Source organism: Mustela putorius, unplaced genomic scaffold (assembly GCF_011764305.1).
Source record: "Mustela putorius furo isolate JIRA1106 unplaced genomic scaffold, ASM1176430v1.1 tig00003969_pilon_pilon_pilon, whole genome shotgun sequence".
In the NCBI taxonomy this organism is placed as follows: Eukaryota; Metazoa; Chordata; class Mammalia; order Carnivora; family Mustelidae; genus Mustela; species Mustela putorius.
This window is the reverse complement of record NW_025422112.1, coordinates 3,356,962-3,372,383: the sequence shown is the minus strand read 5'-3', so window position 1 is coordinate 3,372,383 and position 15,422 is coordinate 3,356,962. Positions and strand designations below refer to the sequence as shown.

Below are 15,422 nucleotides of genomic sequence, written 5' to 3'. Positions count from 1 at the left end.
AAGAAATAAACTGTATGTTATGCCAACTTTTATTATGGTTCCCATGAAACAGCCCTAACTCAAGCAACCCATTTAGGCTTCATGATATAAACTGTGATAGATCTTCTTTCCCTTTCATTCTTACGTGTCAAGGATGCTGCTGTATTTTTTATTAAAAACAACAAGCAAAACACATTTAAACTAGACAGTTACTCATTTCATGTTATAGAGGAGAGTTTTTTAATGCTGAAAATCCTGTTATGATAGTGTATTGCTTTTTTGTAAGGCTGACAGTTGTGATTTAGTTTTGATTTAGAATTAGTTTTGCTCAAAGTATGAGTTTGAAAAGCTTTAATTATGAAATATAGATATATTCTTTTATTTTCATCAACTAGTGGTATTATACACTTGCAAGTTTTGGGGTTTGTCACACATTAATATTTATTAAATACCTGTCCTGCCAGTGGTAGGGATGCAGGCCTCTCATGGTCCGGTAAGTGTAGTAGTAGCTACTTGGCTCAGACAGGAATTTCAGAAGAAATGACAGAGCCAGCAGTCCCTAAAATGAGGTTTATGTTCTTTTAGCAAAAGGTCAGCAGATGGCTTTAAAGAGCTTTAGAATACCTTTATAATCTCATCTACTTACCATGAAGAGATACATGTTCTTTTTGAAAAGCTAATTGTCTTAAAAGTTGAAAGCAAAACCTTTGGAAAACTCAAAATCTTCCTCAAAGTAATTTTACCTAGGCATTGACCAATTGAGGAATTTTTCTCATCAGTGATTAAGAAGTGAAAATAAATTATAGGGAATGGGAAGGGGTGAGGCAGGAATCAAATCATTGAACATATGTGTTCCAGAAACTGGAGCTATCACAAATTTCTACCTGATATGCTTCTGTTATGTTGTGTGGAGTTGGCAGAAGCTGGACACAGGCATATCTTGTTTTATTGTGCTTTGCAGATACTGTGGTGGTTTTTTTAAAAATAAAAACAAATTGAAGGTTTGTGGAAACCCTGTATCCAGCATCTACTGGTACCATTTTTTCCCGGTAACATTAGGTCACTTTGTTTCTCTGTCACCATTTGTTAATTCACATAATATTTCAAAAATTTTCACTATTATTACATTTATTATAGTGACCTGTGATCATTGATATTTGATTTTACTATTGTAATTGTTTTGCGGCACCACAAACTGTGCCCATGGAAGACAGCGAACTTCATTGATAAATGTTTTCTGCGTTTGACCAACTGTTTGACCAACCAGTCATTCCCCCGTGTTTTCTCCCCTTGGGCCTCCCTGTTTCCCAAAACCCAACAATCCTAAAGTGAGACCAATTATTAATTCTACAGTGGTCTCTAAGTGCTCAGATGAAAGGAAGACTCACTTGTCTCTCACTTTAAAGAAATGATGAAGCTTTGTGAGGGAAGCGTGTTAAAATCCAAGGTGGGCCTAAAGCTAGGCCTCTTGTGCCAGACGACCAGCTTGTGAAGGCAAAGGAAAAGTTCTTGAAGGAAATTAAGGTGCTACTCCAGTGAGCACGTGAATGATAGGAAAACCTTAATGCTGTATGGAGAAAGTTTTCATGATCTGGATAGAAGATCAAATCAGCCATAACATTCCCTGAAGCCAAAGCTAATCCAGAACAAAGCTCTAACTCTTCAGTTCTCTGAAGGCTGAGACAGGTGTGGAAGCTAGAGAACAGTTTGAAGCTGGCAGAGGTTGGTTTGCGAGGTGTAAGGAAAGAAGCCATCTCCATAACATGAAAGTACAAGGTGAAGCAGCAGGTGCCGATGGAGAAGCTGCAGCAGGTTACTCAGAGGCTCTAGCTGAGAGAATTCCTGAAGGTGCTGCACTAAACATCAGATTTTCAGTGTGGATGAAACAGCCCTGTAGCAAAGAAGGTGCCATTATAGGATATTCATAGCTAAAGAGGAGAAGTCAGTGCTAGGCTTCAAAGCTTCCAAGGACAGGCTGATTCTCTTGTTAGGGGCTAATGAAGCTGGTGGCATGAAGTTGAAGCCAGTGTTGTTTATCATTTTGAAAATCCTGGGGCCCTTCAGGATTATGCTACATCTATTCTGCCTGTGCTTTATAAATGGAGCAACAAAACCCGGATGACAGCACATGTGTATGTGGCATGGTTTACTGAGTATTTTAAGCCACTGTTGAGACCTTGTGCTCTGAAAAAAAGATGCCTTTCAAAATATTGCTCCTCATTGACAATGCTCCCAGACACCCAGGAGCTCGGATGGAGATGTACAACAAGATTAATGTTTTCATGCCTGCTAAAACAATATCTCTCCTGCAGTCCATGGATCAAGGAGGAACTTGAAACTTTCAAGGCTTACTTAAGAAATACATTTTGTGGGACACCTGGGTTGGCTCAGTTGGTAAAGCAGCTGCCTTCGGCTCAGGTCATGATCCCGGCGTCCTGGGATCCAGTCCGACATCGGGCTCCTTGCTCCACAGGGAGCCTGCTTCTCCCTCTGACTCTGCCTGTGCTCACTCTCTCTCTCTCTCTGACAAATAAATAAATAAAATCTTAAAAAAAAAAAAAAGAAAGAAAGAAATACATTTTGTAAAGTTGTGCTGCCGTACATAGTGATTCCTCTGATGGATCTGGGAAAGTAAATTGAAAACCTTCTGGACAGGATTCATCATTCCAAATGGCATTAAGAACATTTGTAATTCATGGGAAGAGGTCAGAATATCAACATTAATAGGGACTTGGGGGAAGCTGATTCTAGCCCACTTGGAGGACTTTAAGGGGTTTATGACTTCATGGAAGAAGTAAGTGTAGATGTGGTGGCAACAGCAAGAGAACTAGAACTAGAAGTGGAGCCTGAAGATGTGACTGAATCACTACAGTCTCATGATAAAACTTGAACAAATGAGGAGTTGCTTCTGATGAATGAACATAGAAAGTGATTTCTTGAGATGGAATGTACTCCTGGTAAAGATGGTGGGAAGAGGGATGCCTGGGTGGCTCAGATGGTTGGGCGTCTGCCTTCAGCTCGGGTCATGATCCCAGTGTCTGGGTATCAAGCCCCGCATCAGGCTCCCTGCTCGGCAGGGGAGTCTGCTCCCCCACCCCCTGACTGTCTGCTCTCCTTGTGCTCTCTCACTCTCTCTGTCAGATAAATAAAATCCCTTGAAAAAAAAAAAGATGATGGGAAGATTGTTGAAAGGACAGCAAAAGATTTAGAGCATGACATAAACTTAGTTGAGGAAGCAGTGGCAGGGTTTGAGAAGTTTGGCTCCCATTTTGACAGAACTACTGTGGGTACAGTTTTTTCAAATAGCATCTTATAGTACAGAGGAATAGTTTCTGAAAGGAAGAGTTAATCAATGTGGCACATTTCTGTTTTGTTTTGTTATAAGAAATTGCCACAACCACCTAATACTGCTCTGGATCAGATAGCCACCATCATCAACACTGAGGTAGGACCCTCCATTGACAAAATTATGACTTACTGAAAACTCAGGATAGTTAGTATTTTTTTTAGCAGTAAAGTATTTTAAAATTAAGTATGTACATTTTTTTAGACATAATGCCATTGCATACTTAATTGACTAGAGTAGAGTGTAAATGTAATTTCCATGTGTACTAGGAAACCAAACAATTTATTTGACTTGTTTTGTGGTATTTGCTTAGTTATGGTAGTTGGAAGTGAACTTGCACTATGTTTGCAGTGTTCCTGTAGTCAGTCCCACTCAGCCTATGCCCAGTGTTTCAGCAATGGGGCCTAAAAGAATATTTTAGGAGAAAGTCTAGTGAAAGAGCAGATGTAATGACTTCAGCCTGAGAGTCTAAGGGAATTATTAAATAATTTTAGTTAGGGGGATGGTTAACTTTCATTTTGAAAATTTCAGTCTGGCCTTGGTGTGAGCAATTTAGGGAAGAGGCAAGAGTGGAGGCAGAAACAGCCGTGAGTGGAGATGTATTAATAGTTTAAGAAAAAAAGAAATGAAGGCTAAGATTAAGATAGGGTTGAGTTGGGGCACCTGGGTGGCTCAGTGAGTTGATCACCCACTCTTTGTTTCAGCTCAGGTCATGATCTCAGTGTTGTGAGATGGAGCCTCCATTGGGCTCCGTGCTCAGCCGGGAGTCTGCTTCCCCTTCCCTTCCCCTCCTTTTGTTCTCTCTCAAATAAATAAATTATTATAAATCTTTTCTTTAAAGGTAGAATTGAGTTGAGAAATATTTTCTGTGTGGAATGAACAGACATTTAGAAATATATTACTGTTACTGAGGTGTTTTTGTTTGCCTTCATTTAGAAAAAGACAGTTTGATTAGAAAGTATGCTATATAGATTGACAGAAGTAACTGAAAAAGCGTGATCTGTGTGCTCCATCTGTATTCAGAAAATTGACTTTTGAAATATCTTGATAAATTTTCTTTTTAGAGCATAACTTCACTTTTGAGCCATGACATCCCTTAAATGACATTTTGTTAAGGGACTTGACATTAGCAGATATAGGGTATATTAAAGTTTTAAAGTGTTTTGTTTATAAAACCTTGATAGCATTTTATATGTCATGAAGTACTGGATTGGACATTTCTTAGATACTGAGAGTCTTTTGGCTGTGCTAAAATTTCAGCAGACTAATTGTCTCACTTTTTAAAAAATTAGTTAGTAACTGTTGACTTGTGTTAACTTTAGCTCCAAAGTGGGAATGTCTTTCCATTATTATTACTTAGACATAATTTAATTAAAATGACTTCATATATGGCATTTTGGCCAACATTTTCCCCCCACAAATTTGGTATATATTAGATGTGTTAAAAGTGATAGTTTCATTTTACTTGCATAATACTGAAAATTAGGTGGTATGAATTAAATGTCTTTTTTGTTTTCAGAACATTTTAATTAATGTATGAAATAGTTAGAAAGGATACCCTATATAAAACCAAAGGATGTCTTTCAGTTTGTTGTTTGCCTTAAGAAAGGTTCTCTTTTGCAAGTTTTCAAATAATTTATGGGTACATTTCAAGAACTATTGTGACATAATTGAATCCAGAAGAAATCTTTTATTTTTGTTTTGGTGTTTTATTAAGGTTACTTCAAGCTATCTGATTGCTTTGGATGAATGTTTTTAATTTGGGGGGGTTAAATTGTTATAGGATAAGAGAGCTTTATCTTAAGTACAGAAAGGAAAGTAAGAGATACATAGAGATATCACTAATACTATTGCAATAAAGTGAGGCAAAGTCTCACATTTTCATGATACACTGTCAGCTTGAGCTATATAATATTTAAAAACAAGGCTTTGACTCTTAAGTTCTCTCTTCTAGATCAGTTTGGGGTCATATGTCAATATTAAATACTTCTAGTTGCTTTTGTATATTTAAAAGATATTTTTGGTTTCCTAGAGTAATGTCAAAATGAAGGAATGCATGGTTGTGTTTGTGTGTGTGTGTGTGTGTAACCAATTCTGCATATAACCAATTTCACAGTGGCTTAGCTATAAATGGAGGTCTCTCTCCCCAGTTTCTTCATCATTTCAGAATTCAGTGGTACAAGGTTGGTTGCTATAAATTTAGGAGTTTTTCCATTTTTATATATGAAGATAATGTTTTTATGTCATAAAGTTTTCTCATGAACTCATGAAAAGATATTCTCAGGATATCCTCCTCTTATTCTTTGCTTTACCTCCTTTTTCTTTACTTCTAAGCTCAGTGGCATATCTTGCAAAACTTAGGGCCATATAGTTAGCTTTACTCATAGAACGAGTCTGCTTTCTATACAATTCTTCAATTTAAACAAGAAAAGAATGTACTTACATTTTAAGTACTCCCTCTCTTTCAGCTCCCAGTCCCCATTTTACATTTAGTGTTCAGATATGTTCAGTATTTGGTCTTTGCTGTTTTTACTAACACGATTCTCTGCTTTTAGTTAACAGCCAGGTCCTTGCCTGCTGTGCAGTCGGATGAGAGACTTCAGCCTCTACTTAACCACCTCAGGTAATATGAAGGCACACCCTGGTTATGCTTACGATTTTTAAGTGCATTAAAGTGGGTAAAGTACATTAAATGATTAAAACCTCTTCCGTTACTAAAAACTTAACAGTTTTTTCCTTGCTTTAATTCTGTGATGTAAGCTGAAGTTCTTAATATACTTGCTGCCCTTGACTTCAGGGTACTGTTGGAAGGCTTTTTTAATTCAATCAGAGTGTGTAAAACTAGTTGGTAAATTTACATTAAAATGAACAGAGGTGACTGCCGAAAGATCTCAAAGGAATGAGCTATGTAAATGCAGAGCATACCTTTGGGACCCCCCACATGTTATTGGGGACAGATGAAATGGGTGGGATTTGTTTTCTAATTAACAAAATATTATTATATTCTCATTATTTAAAGAAAACCCCAAACTTTACAAGTACAGGAAGGGGAGGAAAAGGAAAAAACCCATCATTACTACTCAGAAGTAGTATTTCTTCCATCTGTGCTGTTTTTAAAATCTAGTGTTGAAATTGCACTTTTTAAAAAAGTTTCTGGATTTTCACTTTAAAATGAACTTTTTTTTTTCTGTTATTAGCATCTCTTCAAAAACATTATTTTTAGTAACTGCGTGGTATTTTCTTGTTTGGCTGTATTGTAATGTTTTCATTTCCTTTTGGGGGCATTTACACCATTTCCAATTTTTCATTAGTATGAAAAATGTCACAGGTTAATCTTTATCTGTATTTTTGATCATTTTTCTTAGCATAGATTTTCGGAGGGGCAATTACTTTGTCAAAGCAAGTGAGCCATTTTAAAGATTTAAGTATATGTGTTTCTTTTTCAAACACCTTATTCTACTTATAGTTTTAGATTATATAAAATTGCCCACAAGATTGTCACTGTACCCTGAACAAGATATAGGACAGCTAAAAATGGTTGCTAATTTAATAGTTAATCATGGAGATACCATTGCAATCAAATACATTTCATATTGATTATTCTTAAGACTGATTTCAAAACATTTTATTATCCATTTTCATTTTGGAGTGGGATTAACTATTTGTATATTTGTTCATTTATTGATAGCATCTCCTGATTTCATTTGATATTACATACTTTAGATGTAAAGGATAGTAATTCAGAGTTGTATTTGTTGCTACATTATTTTTTCTGAAAGTTTTTGATTATGTTACATTATCCAACATACATTTACAGGTTTTATGTAGGCAGACACCAGTAGTGTTTTCCTTTATGGATTCTTTTTATTCTTTCATTTTTTTTTAGTATGTCCAAGAGACCTAAATATAGAGGGACAAAATTCTTATTATATGGCTGCATGTCACTGTGCTGTTTTAGATTCTGTTGAATTCCCATATTGATAGCACATGCTTCCCTTCCATTGGGTAGAAACAAACCATGTCATGAATTATAAAGTAAGTTTGAGGGCCAATTTCCTGGTACTTGCACTGGTTACCAAAATTGCTAGTTCTTTTTAATTAACCTGTTTTGAGAGAGTTTTGTTCTTGAATTTAATGCCAATAAGCTATTGATTAGTAGCTTAGTCCACTTCTGTTCTAAATCAGTTTTGTATGTGACTCCTTCTGATGAGGGAGCAGGAGGCTGGCTGAAGACAGAGCAAGAGCTGGTGCCTCGCACCCCCCTCTCCACCTGCTCCCCTCCGTAATATGTGTGGCATTCCTCAGGCATCCCTGACTGCCATAAAACGATAAATAGTTAACTTGCAGAGATCACATTCCTGCAGGACAGGAATCTCTCTTGCTCTACAGATGTCCTAGAGATCTACAAACAGGGAGGTTACCTTATCAACAGCACAAATTTCCAGAGGCAAATAACTCTCAGTTCCTCAAGCCCTAATGTCTCCCTCCCCATCATAAATGAAACTGGAGGAGGCTGAGGTAGAAGGGAATGTAAATGATAGCAGGATCATAACACCCCACCAAGAATCTCCCAACTATCTTGATGTTAATGGCTGACCTAAGACGACATTGATCAAGCCACAAGGGCAAGGCCTTCTCCCAGCACCTTGTAGTCCCTCTTTAACATATGAAAACTCCATTGAAACCTCCCAAACCTCCCATCCCTTCACCACCACCACCACCACCCCCAACCGCAAGGTATATAACCTGCCATCCCTCAAAACCCAGAGCAGCAGCTCTTTCTGCCCACGGGTCCTGTCCCCGTGCTTTAATAAACCACCATTTTGCACCAAAGATGTCTCAAGAATTCTTTCTTTGTCATCGGCTCCGGACCTCAGCCCACCGAACCTCACCTAGGTTCTAGAACTTCATCACTTCTACCCTTCCTCCTTCCCTTCCTCCTTTCTTCCTTTGTGAATCCATTCAGCAACCCTGAATCACTCTGGTTTATTCCATCCTGATCTCTGTGTGTCTCTTCATGGCCTACGGATCTCTGTTTGTCTTTTCACAGCCTACTTCTCTTTCAAGGTTTTACTCCTATTTCCCTTTTGGCTTCTTCTAACGGATGAAAGGCAAATTGTTCAAATCAAAAGTAAAGCTTAAGAAGTAAAGGAAAAAAAAATGAAATACTTTTAGTAAATCCAAGTAGTACATATTGGGAAATTAAACTGTTGTCATATTTGACGTATTTGTGTTATGTATAAATGTATATGTTAATGTCTTTGGGATTTACCTTTGCACAGAACTCAGACAAAATTCATTGAGAATGAAAGGAGACTAGGATCCTGTCACTGTATCAGACAGCACAAGAGTATGGCTTTACAAGATTTCTTTCTCAATTTTTTTTTTTTTAAAGATTTTATTTATTTATTTGACAAGAAAGAAGGAAAGAGAGCACAAGCAGGAGGAGCAGCAGACAGAGGGTGAAGCAGAAGCAGAAGCAGTCTCCCCGTGGAGCAGGGCTCCACAGTAGGACCCTGGGATCATGACCTGAGCCAAAGACAAATCCTTAACTGACAGAGCCACCCAGCACCCCTCAATTTTTATTTGTTCAGAATCTAAGTTGCTTATTTGTCAGGATTGGAATATTGAAAATATTTTTCCTCCTCCCTTCTCCCTGTCCTCTTTTTTTCTGTCTCTCTTACCACTTCTCTATAGTGACTTTTCCTTCCCAGACAGACAGTTCTTAACCTCTGAATAATTGTTTTGTTGACATTTCATTGGCTTGAGTAGCATAAACACTGTATGTGATTTTTAAGCTTCCTAGAGAACTGTTACTGAGTTATGTTTAAGTCACTTTCCCAGTCTCTCCTCTCCTGCTGCTTTTGTCTCCTGAGTATCTGTATTGCTATTGTAACTTATGTATTCTCCTTGTTGGCTTCTTTGCACTCTTGGAAATATTTCACATTATTGCCAGAGTGATTCTATTATCCCTTGGCTTAAAATCATTCTTTGTCTTCCCAGTTTCATTCCAGGTGAAGTCTGAACTTCTTAGCCTGGCTTATGAAGTCCTTCTGGAAGGTGTTGTACTGTCTCTTTGGACTCTTCTTTTAGTACTGTCCCCCAACTTCTAGTGCAACCAAATGCCTTGAAGTTCTTCTCTCTCTCTTTTTTTTTTTTTTAAAGATTTTATTTATTTATTTGACACACAGAGAGAGAAATCACAAGTAGGCAGAGCAGCAGGCAGAGAGAGAGGAGGAAGCAGGCTCCCTGCTGAGCAGAGAGCCCAATGGGGGGCTCCATCCCAGGACCCTGAGATCGGGACCTGAGCTGAAGGCAGAGGTTTAATTCACTGAGCTACCCAGGTGTCCTGCCTTGAAGTTCTTCTAATACAACTTGCTGTTGTTGATATCTGTGCCCTTGAAAATATTTTTTCTTCTGCCTGGAATGTTCTCCCATTCCTCCATTTCTATAATTTGCCTAACTTTTACTTGTCCCTTAAGACTTAGCCCATATTACTTCATCTGGTAAATTTTCCCTGACTGTTTAGTTTGCAGTGGGCCCACTTCCCCTGAGTCTGAATCTGATGTATTTACCTATTGTTTTTTTCATTCACTTATTTATTTATTTATTGGACAAAGATCACAAGTAGGCAGAGAGGCAAGGGGTGGGGGGGAACAGGGTTCCTGCTGAGCAGAGAGCCTGATGTGGGACTCGATCCCAGGACTCTGAGATCATGACCTGAGCCGAAGGCCGAGGCTTTAACCCACTGAGCCACCCAGGCGCCCCTGAATCTGATGCTTTTTTATATGTGTTTCCACAATACCCTCATGGCTACTTGTGTATTACAGAACACATAATGTGGTTATCCTTTGTTTACTTTCTGATGACTCCATTATAATATGGGCTGCTTATTAGCTTGTAAAGTGGCTTTCATATTTGTATTTCCAGTGCTGGGACAGTATCTGGCACATGTTAGGTATTCATTATGTGTTTTGTCAAATGAATGAGTGCATGTTACAACAGTGACATTTTGTTATTTTTTTTTTTTCCTGCATGATGTTTTTGTAATTTATAAGTCATATGCCTTTTTTTGGGGTGGGGGGTATAGGCCCTGATTCAGAAGATAGAAGCCTACATAGCTGAATTTCACCTCTAGTTAATGCTTGATTCTGTGCAAAATAATGGGTTCTTTTTCTTCCACCTCAGTATGGTAATTGTCAGCTAGAATTTAGGTTAACCACTGACATATCTCTTCAAGTCCTTGAAACTTGCACAAACTGTACATTCGTTTAGGGCTTTCTCTGTGGAGTTCACTCTGGACTGGTTGCTAGGCAACCAGGGCTAGATGCTACATGTAATAGGCACCAACTGATGTTCCTTTTTTATTATTATTAAATGAAATAGCTTCTCATTTTATTACCATGTCAGAGACATCTGTATGGAGATTGGCAGTTGATGTGCATAGTTTTGACACTTTCTGTTGTACAAATAACCTTGTGATACGCATTTCAAGCATATTGAATTCTTTTTTGGGTGTCTAAATGTAATGTTTTTCTTTTTACCTTCCTTTTGCTTAGGTCAAAATAAGAAAGAATACTACTTGATTTGAAAGGTTCTAATAATAATCTTGTTATGAGAAAGTAATGATCATTGGTTTGCATGACCCATATAGTTGAGATGTTATCTAGAGGAGATAGACATTAGGCAGTTGAGACTGAGATCATTATTAGGTCTAATTTTGTTTAGTGCCTCTAAAGATCAAAGAGGAATGATGAATAGCATTTTAATTAAATTTGTCAATAAGACTAATTTGGGACATGATAGAAATATGTAAAAATTAAAGTAGCAATACAAAGAAATTCTCAGATCATTTTCACAAGACTTAGACACTCAAAAGAGAATTAGTGTAACATTCTCCCATCCTACTAAGCTAGGATATTGCTTATAATATATATTATTCTGAGGATGTAGAAGTGTTGTGTCCATATTTTCTTAGTTGAACCTAGTTTTCTAGTTAAAAGTTAAAGCAAGCACAGAGAAACACTTTGCTTCAGTGTCTTATGGAAATACAAGCTTATTTTTATCATTTGTAGTGTCCATCCATTCATCAGTAACTGAGTGCCAATTATGTGCTTGGAATAAAAAAACAAGATTTAGTTTCTCTTCCCAAGGGATTTATAGTTTTGACTTTATTTGAGAGTTAGGAACTTAAACACGGTTCAGAATTTGTAAACCTTTCTGATAGAATTAAACACAAAATATGTGATTTTATTATTTGAACCATATTTCTCATGGAATTTTTTCTTTAAACAATGGGGTCATGACTTAGTTGTTTTGGATTCCATGCTCCTAGCACAGTATCATGGCTCCCATTGGACTGAACATTACTCTCACTTGGGGGATGATGTTGTCACTAATGAAGGAGTATAAAGGAAGAGTAGGGATTAGGGAATGAATGTGGTTGCTGAGATTCCAGGTTCAGTAGTTAAAGACATTTTGGACTTGTGCCTGTGGAACATATGGGGGGAATGTTTAATACGTAGCTGAATATAGACCACAGTGTAAGAGTGAGGTTTGTACCAGAGAGAGACATTTGCTAATCATCACTTTTTAGGTGGTGGTTAAAATCAGGGCAGTGGTTGATATCACTCAGGAGAGAGTATAGAGTGACAAGGGAACATGGCCCTGAATAAAACTTATACATAGGACAGGAGTGTTTAAGTAACTTGTGATGGGCAGCAATGAAGGTAGGAGAGAAATTAAAAGAGAAACCAGTAGAAAGTGGGGAGATATCATGAATGAACAGGAACACAAGAAAGGACAATGGGATAAAAGATGCTAAGGGAAAGATATCAAACAGGAATGGTAAACACCATCAAACACCACAGAAAATTCAGGTTAGAACTACATAATGTCAGTTCAGTTAGTCATACCGGAGCCATTGGTGGCTTAACCACATTGTAATGGTACTGATGAAAAATTAAGAGATGAGAAATTAAGCTGTGAAAGTATAGGGAATGTAGATTACTCTTGGCAGAGCAAGGACAGAAAGAGGATGATATCTGTGAATTTCATAGTTGAAGAAATTGTATTTTTTCCTTACGATTGGAAAGCTGGACATATAGAGGTTAAGGGAAAAATCAGGTCAGTGGGACTAAGAGGAAATAATTGAATGGGCAGGTTTTTAGAAGATGTAGGAGGAGATGGGACCAAGAAATCCACACTGACTAGAGTTTACAGTGTACTTTGCAACCTGGGTTTTTATAGTTCTTACTCAGACCATCTCATCCCCAGGGACCATTCCTTGATAGATGGTCCTTTATTATTATTATCCCTATTTCTTTCAAGATTTTATTTTTAAGTAATCTTTCTTCTCAGTATGGGGCTTGAGTTCACAACCCTGAAATCAAGAGTCACGTGCTTCACCAACTGAGCCAGCCATGTGCCCCTCATTATCCCTATTTTAAAGTTTGGTGATGGAACTTTAAGAGGTTTGTGTTAAGAAAATGTGATTTTTCAGGTTTTTTTCTTTTTCAGGGTCTATATTTCTCCTCTCTTAAAACGATGAATGAGTTATTTCATAAGACTTTACTATTTTTTCGAAAGTGTTACTAACAACTCCTCTATTGGAAGAACTAAACTTGCTTACTCACAAAAAAGAATTTCCAAATGTCAGATGGATTTGTGTAAATCATTTCTGCTTTCCTCAAAGTACCTATCATTAGATGTGTCATCTAATGGGTCACAATGCACTGTGACTTTAGTGTTGTCCTCATCCATCACTGCATTTTCTAGGGTGAATTGTATAGTGTACTGATTTTTCAGTTTGGAGAGTCTCAAAGGTCTTGGGCTATGTTCCTGTGAAAGTAGAAATTTATTGTGAATAAATATCTTTGCCACCCTAATTTTAGTACCTGTGGGATAATATTTATATAATGGTATTAGACTATCAAGGGCATATGTTAAAGATTTTATTTTTGTTATGTCACTTAAAAATTAGTAAGTATAAATAAGTGAGACTAGGGAGGAAAACTTGTAGCTCACCTGTGAGAACTTTAGTTGTGTGATTAAATTTTTTTTTTTAAATAATGCCTTTCCCCACAGTGTGTAGATCTTTGTCCTTCAACCCTCCTCCTCAAGACTTGAAGTCAAATAACTAATTTTAAAAACATGTATTATACTTTCTCCTATTTTTGTTAGCATGTTTCAAACCAGCAATGAAATAGAAATCAAAGAAGGATAAAATAAGCTAGCAAAGTATTGCCTTCAGTAAATACTTGGACTGCATCACATAGATTAATTGGTAAATGCATCCTGAATTTGTAAACAGATGTTTCTATTAACCTTTATTTTAAAATCATTTAAAATAATGAAAGCATCTTCCTTCATTTGGTATTATTATAGACTCCTTTGTTTCCTAATGCAGTACATTTGGTTAATATGTACCCCTTTCTATTTACTTCTCTAAAGTTCTTGCCACAGATTTTATATCAAATGTAATCTCTGTACCTAATCTTTCCCAGTATCCATAGTGGTACAGTTCTGTTTCTTTTTGAATTAGTTCTCATTTTGAAGTCAGAAAATTGTGCGTGCATTCATGTGCTAGAAAAAGGTTTAGTGCATCGGGACTTCCACCAATTGAGGGCTGAAATGAAAGCCTCATTCATGTGGTCCACTTTCTTTAGTTGCTTGTCAGCTCTTTCTCATCACCTGTTCCAGCCTCTAGCAGTACTTTGAACAATTTATTTTCTTTCCTACGTGCGGCAACACAAGCTTTTATAGCTCAGTGATTATTGTGAAGGTGTTCTAGGTGCCTTGTAAGATACTAATAAATTAGGAAGTATTTTCTTTTCCATTATTTATTGTTTTTGAATTATTCTTTGCCACCTCTCTGTGGAGAATTCATGCCTCCTTAGAAATCGACTCTGTATGGAAAATGTTCATGCCTTCTTAGAAATGTACTTCTTAGAAATGTACAAAAAGCATTTGTTAAAATCAGTTGTGTCAAGGGCACTGTGAAGGATGCTCTGATTATATACTAAGGAACTAGCAAATATGGTCTGCTAACAAGTTTATATTCTGTCAAGGGAAGACCATTTTATAGGCACACATCTCCCTAAATACACACAGCCCTCCACCCAAAGCTGTATGGGAGCAGTTGCTGTATCTTAACCAAGGAGAGTAAATCGTGTTTGTGAGGGGTAGAATCTGTATGTGGATCATGTTACAGATTTAATGCCATTTAAATGGTTTCTGATAAAACTTATAGGCACACTGAAATTTGGCAAAATAGAAGAAGTGAACCCTACCTTACTAGTAAAAGTACTGCTAGGCTTTTCTAATTTTATGTAATTATAAGTGGTTAAACAGTAAAAAAAATTCTTTTTCTCTTAATATGTCATAATTAAGTATAAAATTTATTCCCATGGGTCTGGTTGCAAATGGCTCTAATAATGCTCTATTGAAGATATGTCTATTTTTACTGAACCATTCCCATTTTATTGGGTATTTGTAGGTGTCTATCTGTTTGTTTGTTTTTTGGTTGTATAAACCTGTGAAGAAAAACTAAAGAATGTTAGCAGTTTCTGTATGGCCAGATAAAGTAAACTGGGAGAAGAAATGTCATATTGAAATTAAATTCCTTCACAATGAAGGAATTTAACATAGATGTTTTCTAGCAGATGGAGATAAAAACAAAGAGCAGCAGCGCAAACTAGGTGGTGTATAGTTTTTAAGAAACAAGAGAATTCATTAGTCTAAGGGTGTCATGTTGCCCAGGAAAGAAAGTGGCAGAGTTCTTAAGTGGAACCAGTGACTTGAAAAAGACAGAATTGAAGAAGCTGAATTTTAAAATTTTATTAATGCGTGTAGATTAGAATTTTGTGTTGTAGCCATATCAAATTACCACAAATTTAGTAGAGTAAAACAACACATTTTTAAATCATATAATTCTATTGGTTAGGAATCTAACATGGTCTCATCGAGAAGAAATCAAGATGTCAGCAGGGCTATGGTCCTTACTGGAGATTCTGGGGAAGAATTTGCTGCCAAGCTTATTCATAGTATTTAATTGAGTTCCTTAGAGCTATGGGTCTCAGGTCCTCGTTTCCTTGCT

At 37.0% G+C, this 15,422-nt stretch overlaps 1 protein-coding gene across 1 annotated transcript in view; it reads left to right on the top strand.

Annotated features, from left to right (window-relative positions):
* The first annotated feature begins 451 nt into the window (after positions 1 to 451).
* Positions 452 to 15,422, top strand: part of PRIM2 (DNA primase subunit 2) — a 142,201-nt gene continuing 127,230 nt past the window's right edge. Inside the window, exons 1-3 of the mRNA XM_045070415.1 lie at positions 452 to 472; positions 3,365 to 3,424; positions 5,881 to 5,948. Coding sequence (XP_044926350.1) covers positions 452 to 472; positions 3,365 to 3,424; positions 5,881 to 5,948 — 149 coding nt within the window. The remainder of the gene's footprint in view (positions 473 to 3,364; positions 3,425 to 5,880; positions 5,949 to 15,422) is intronic.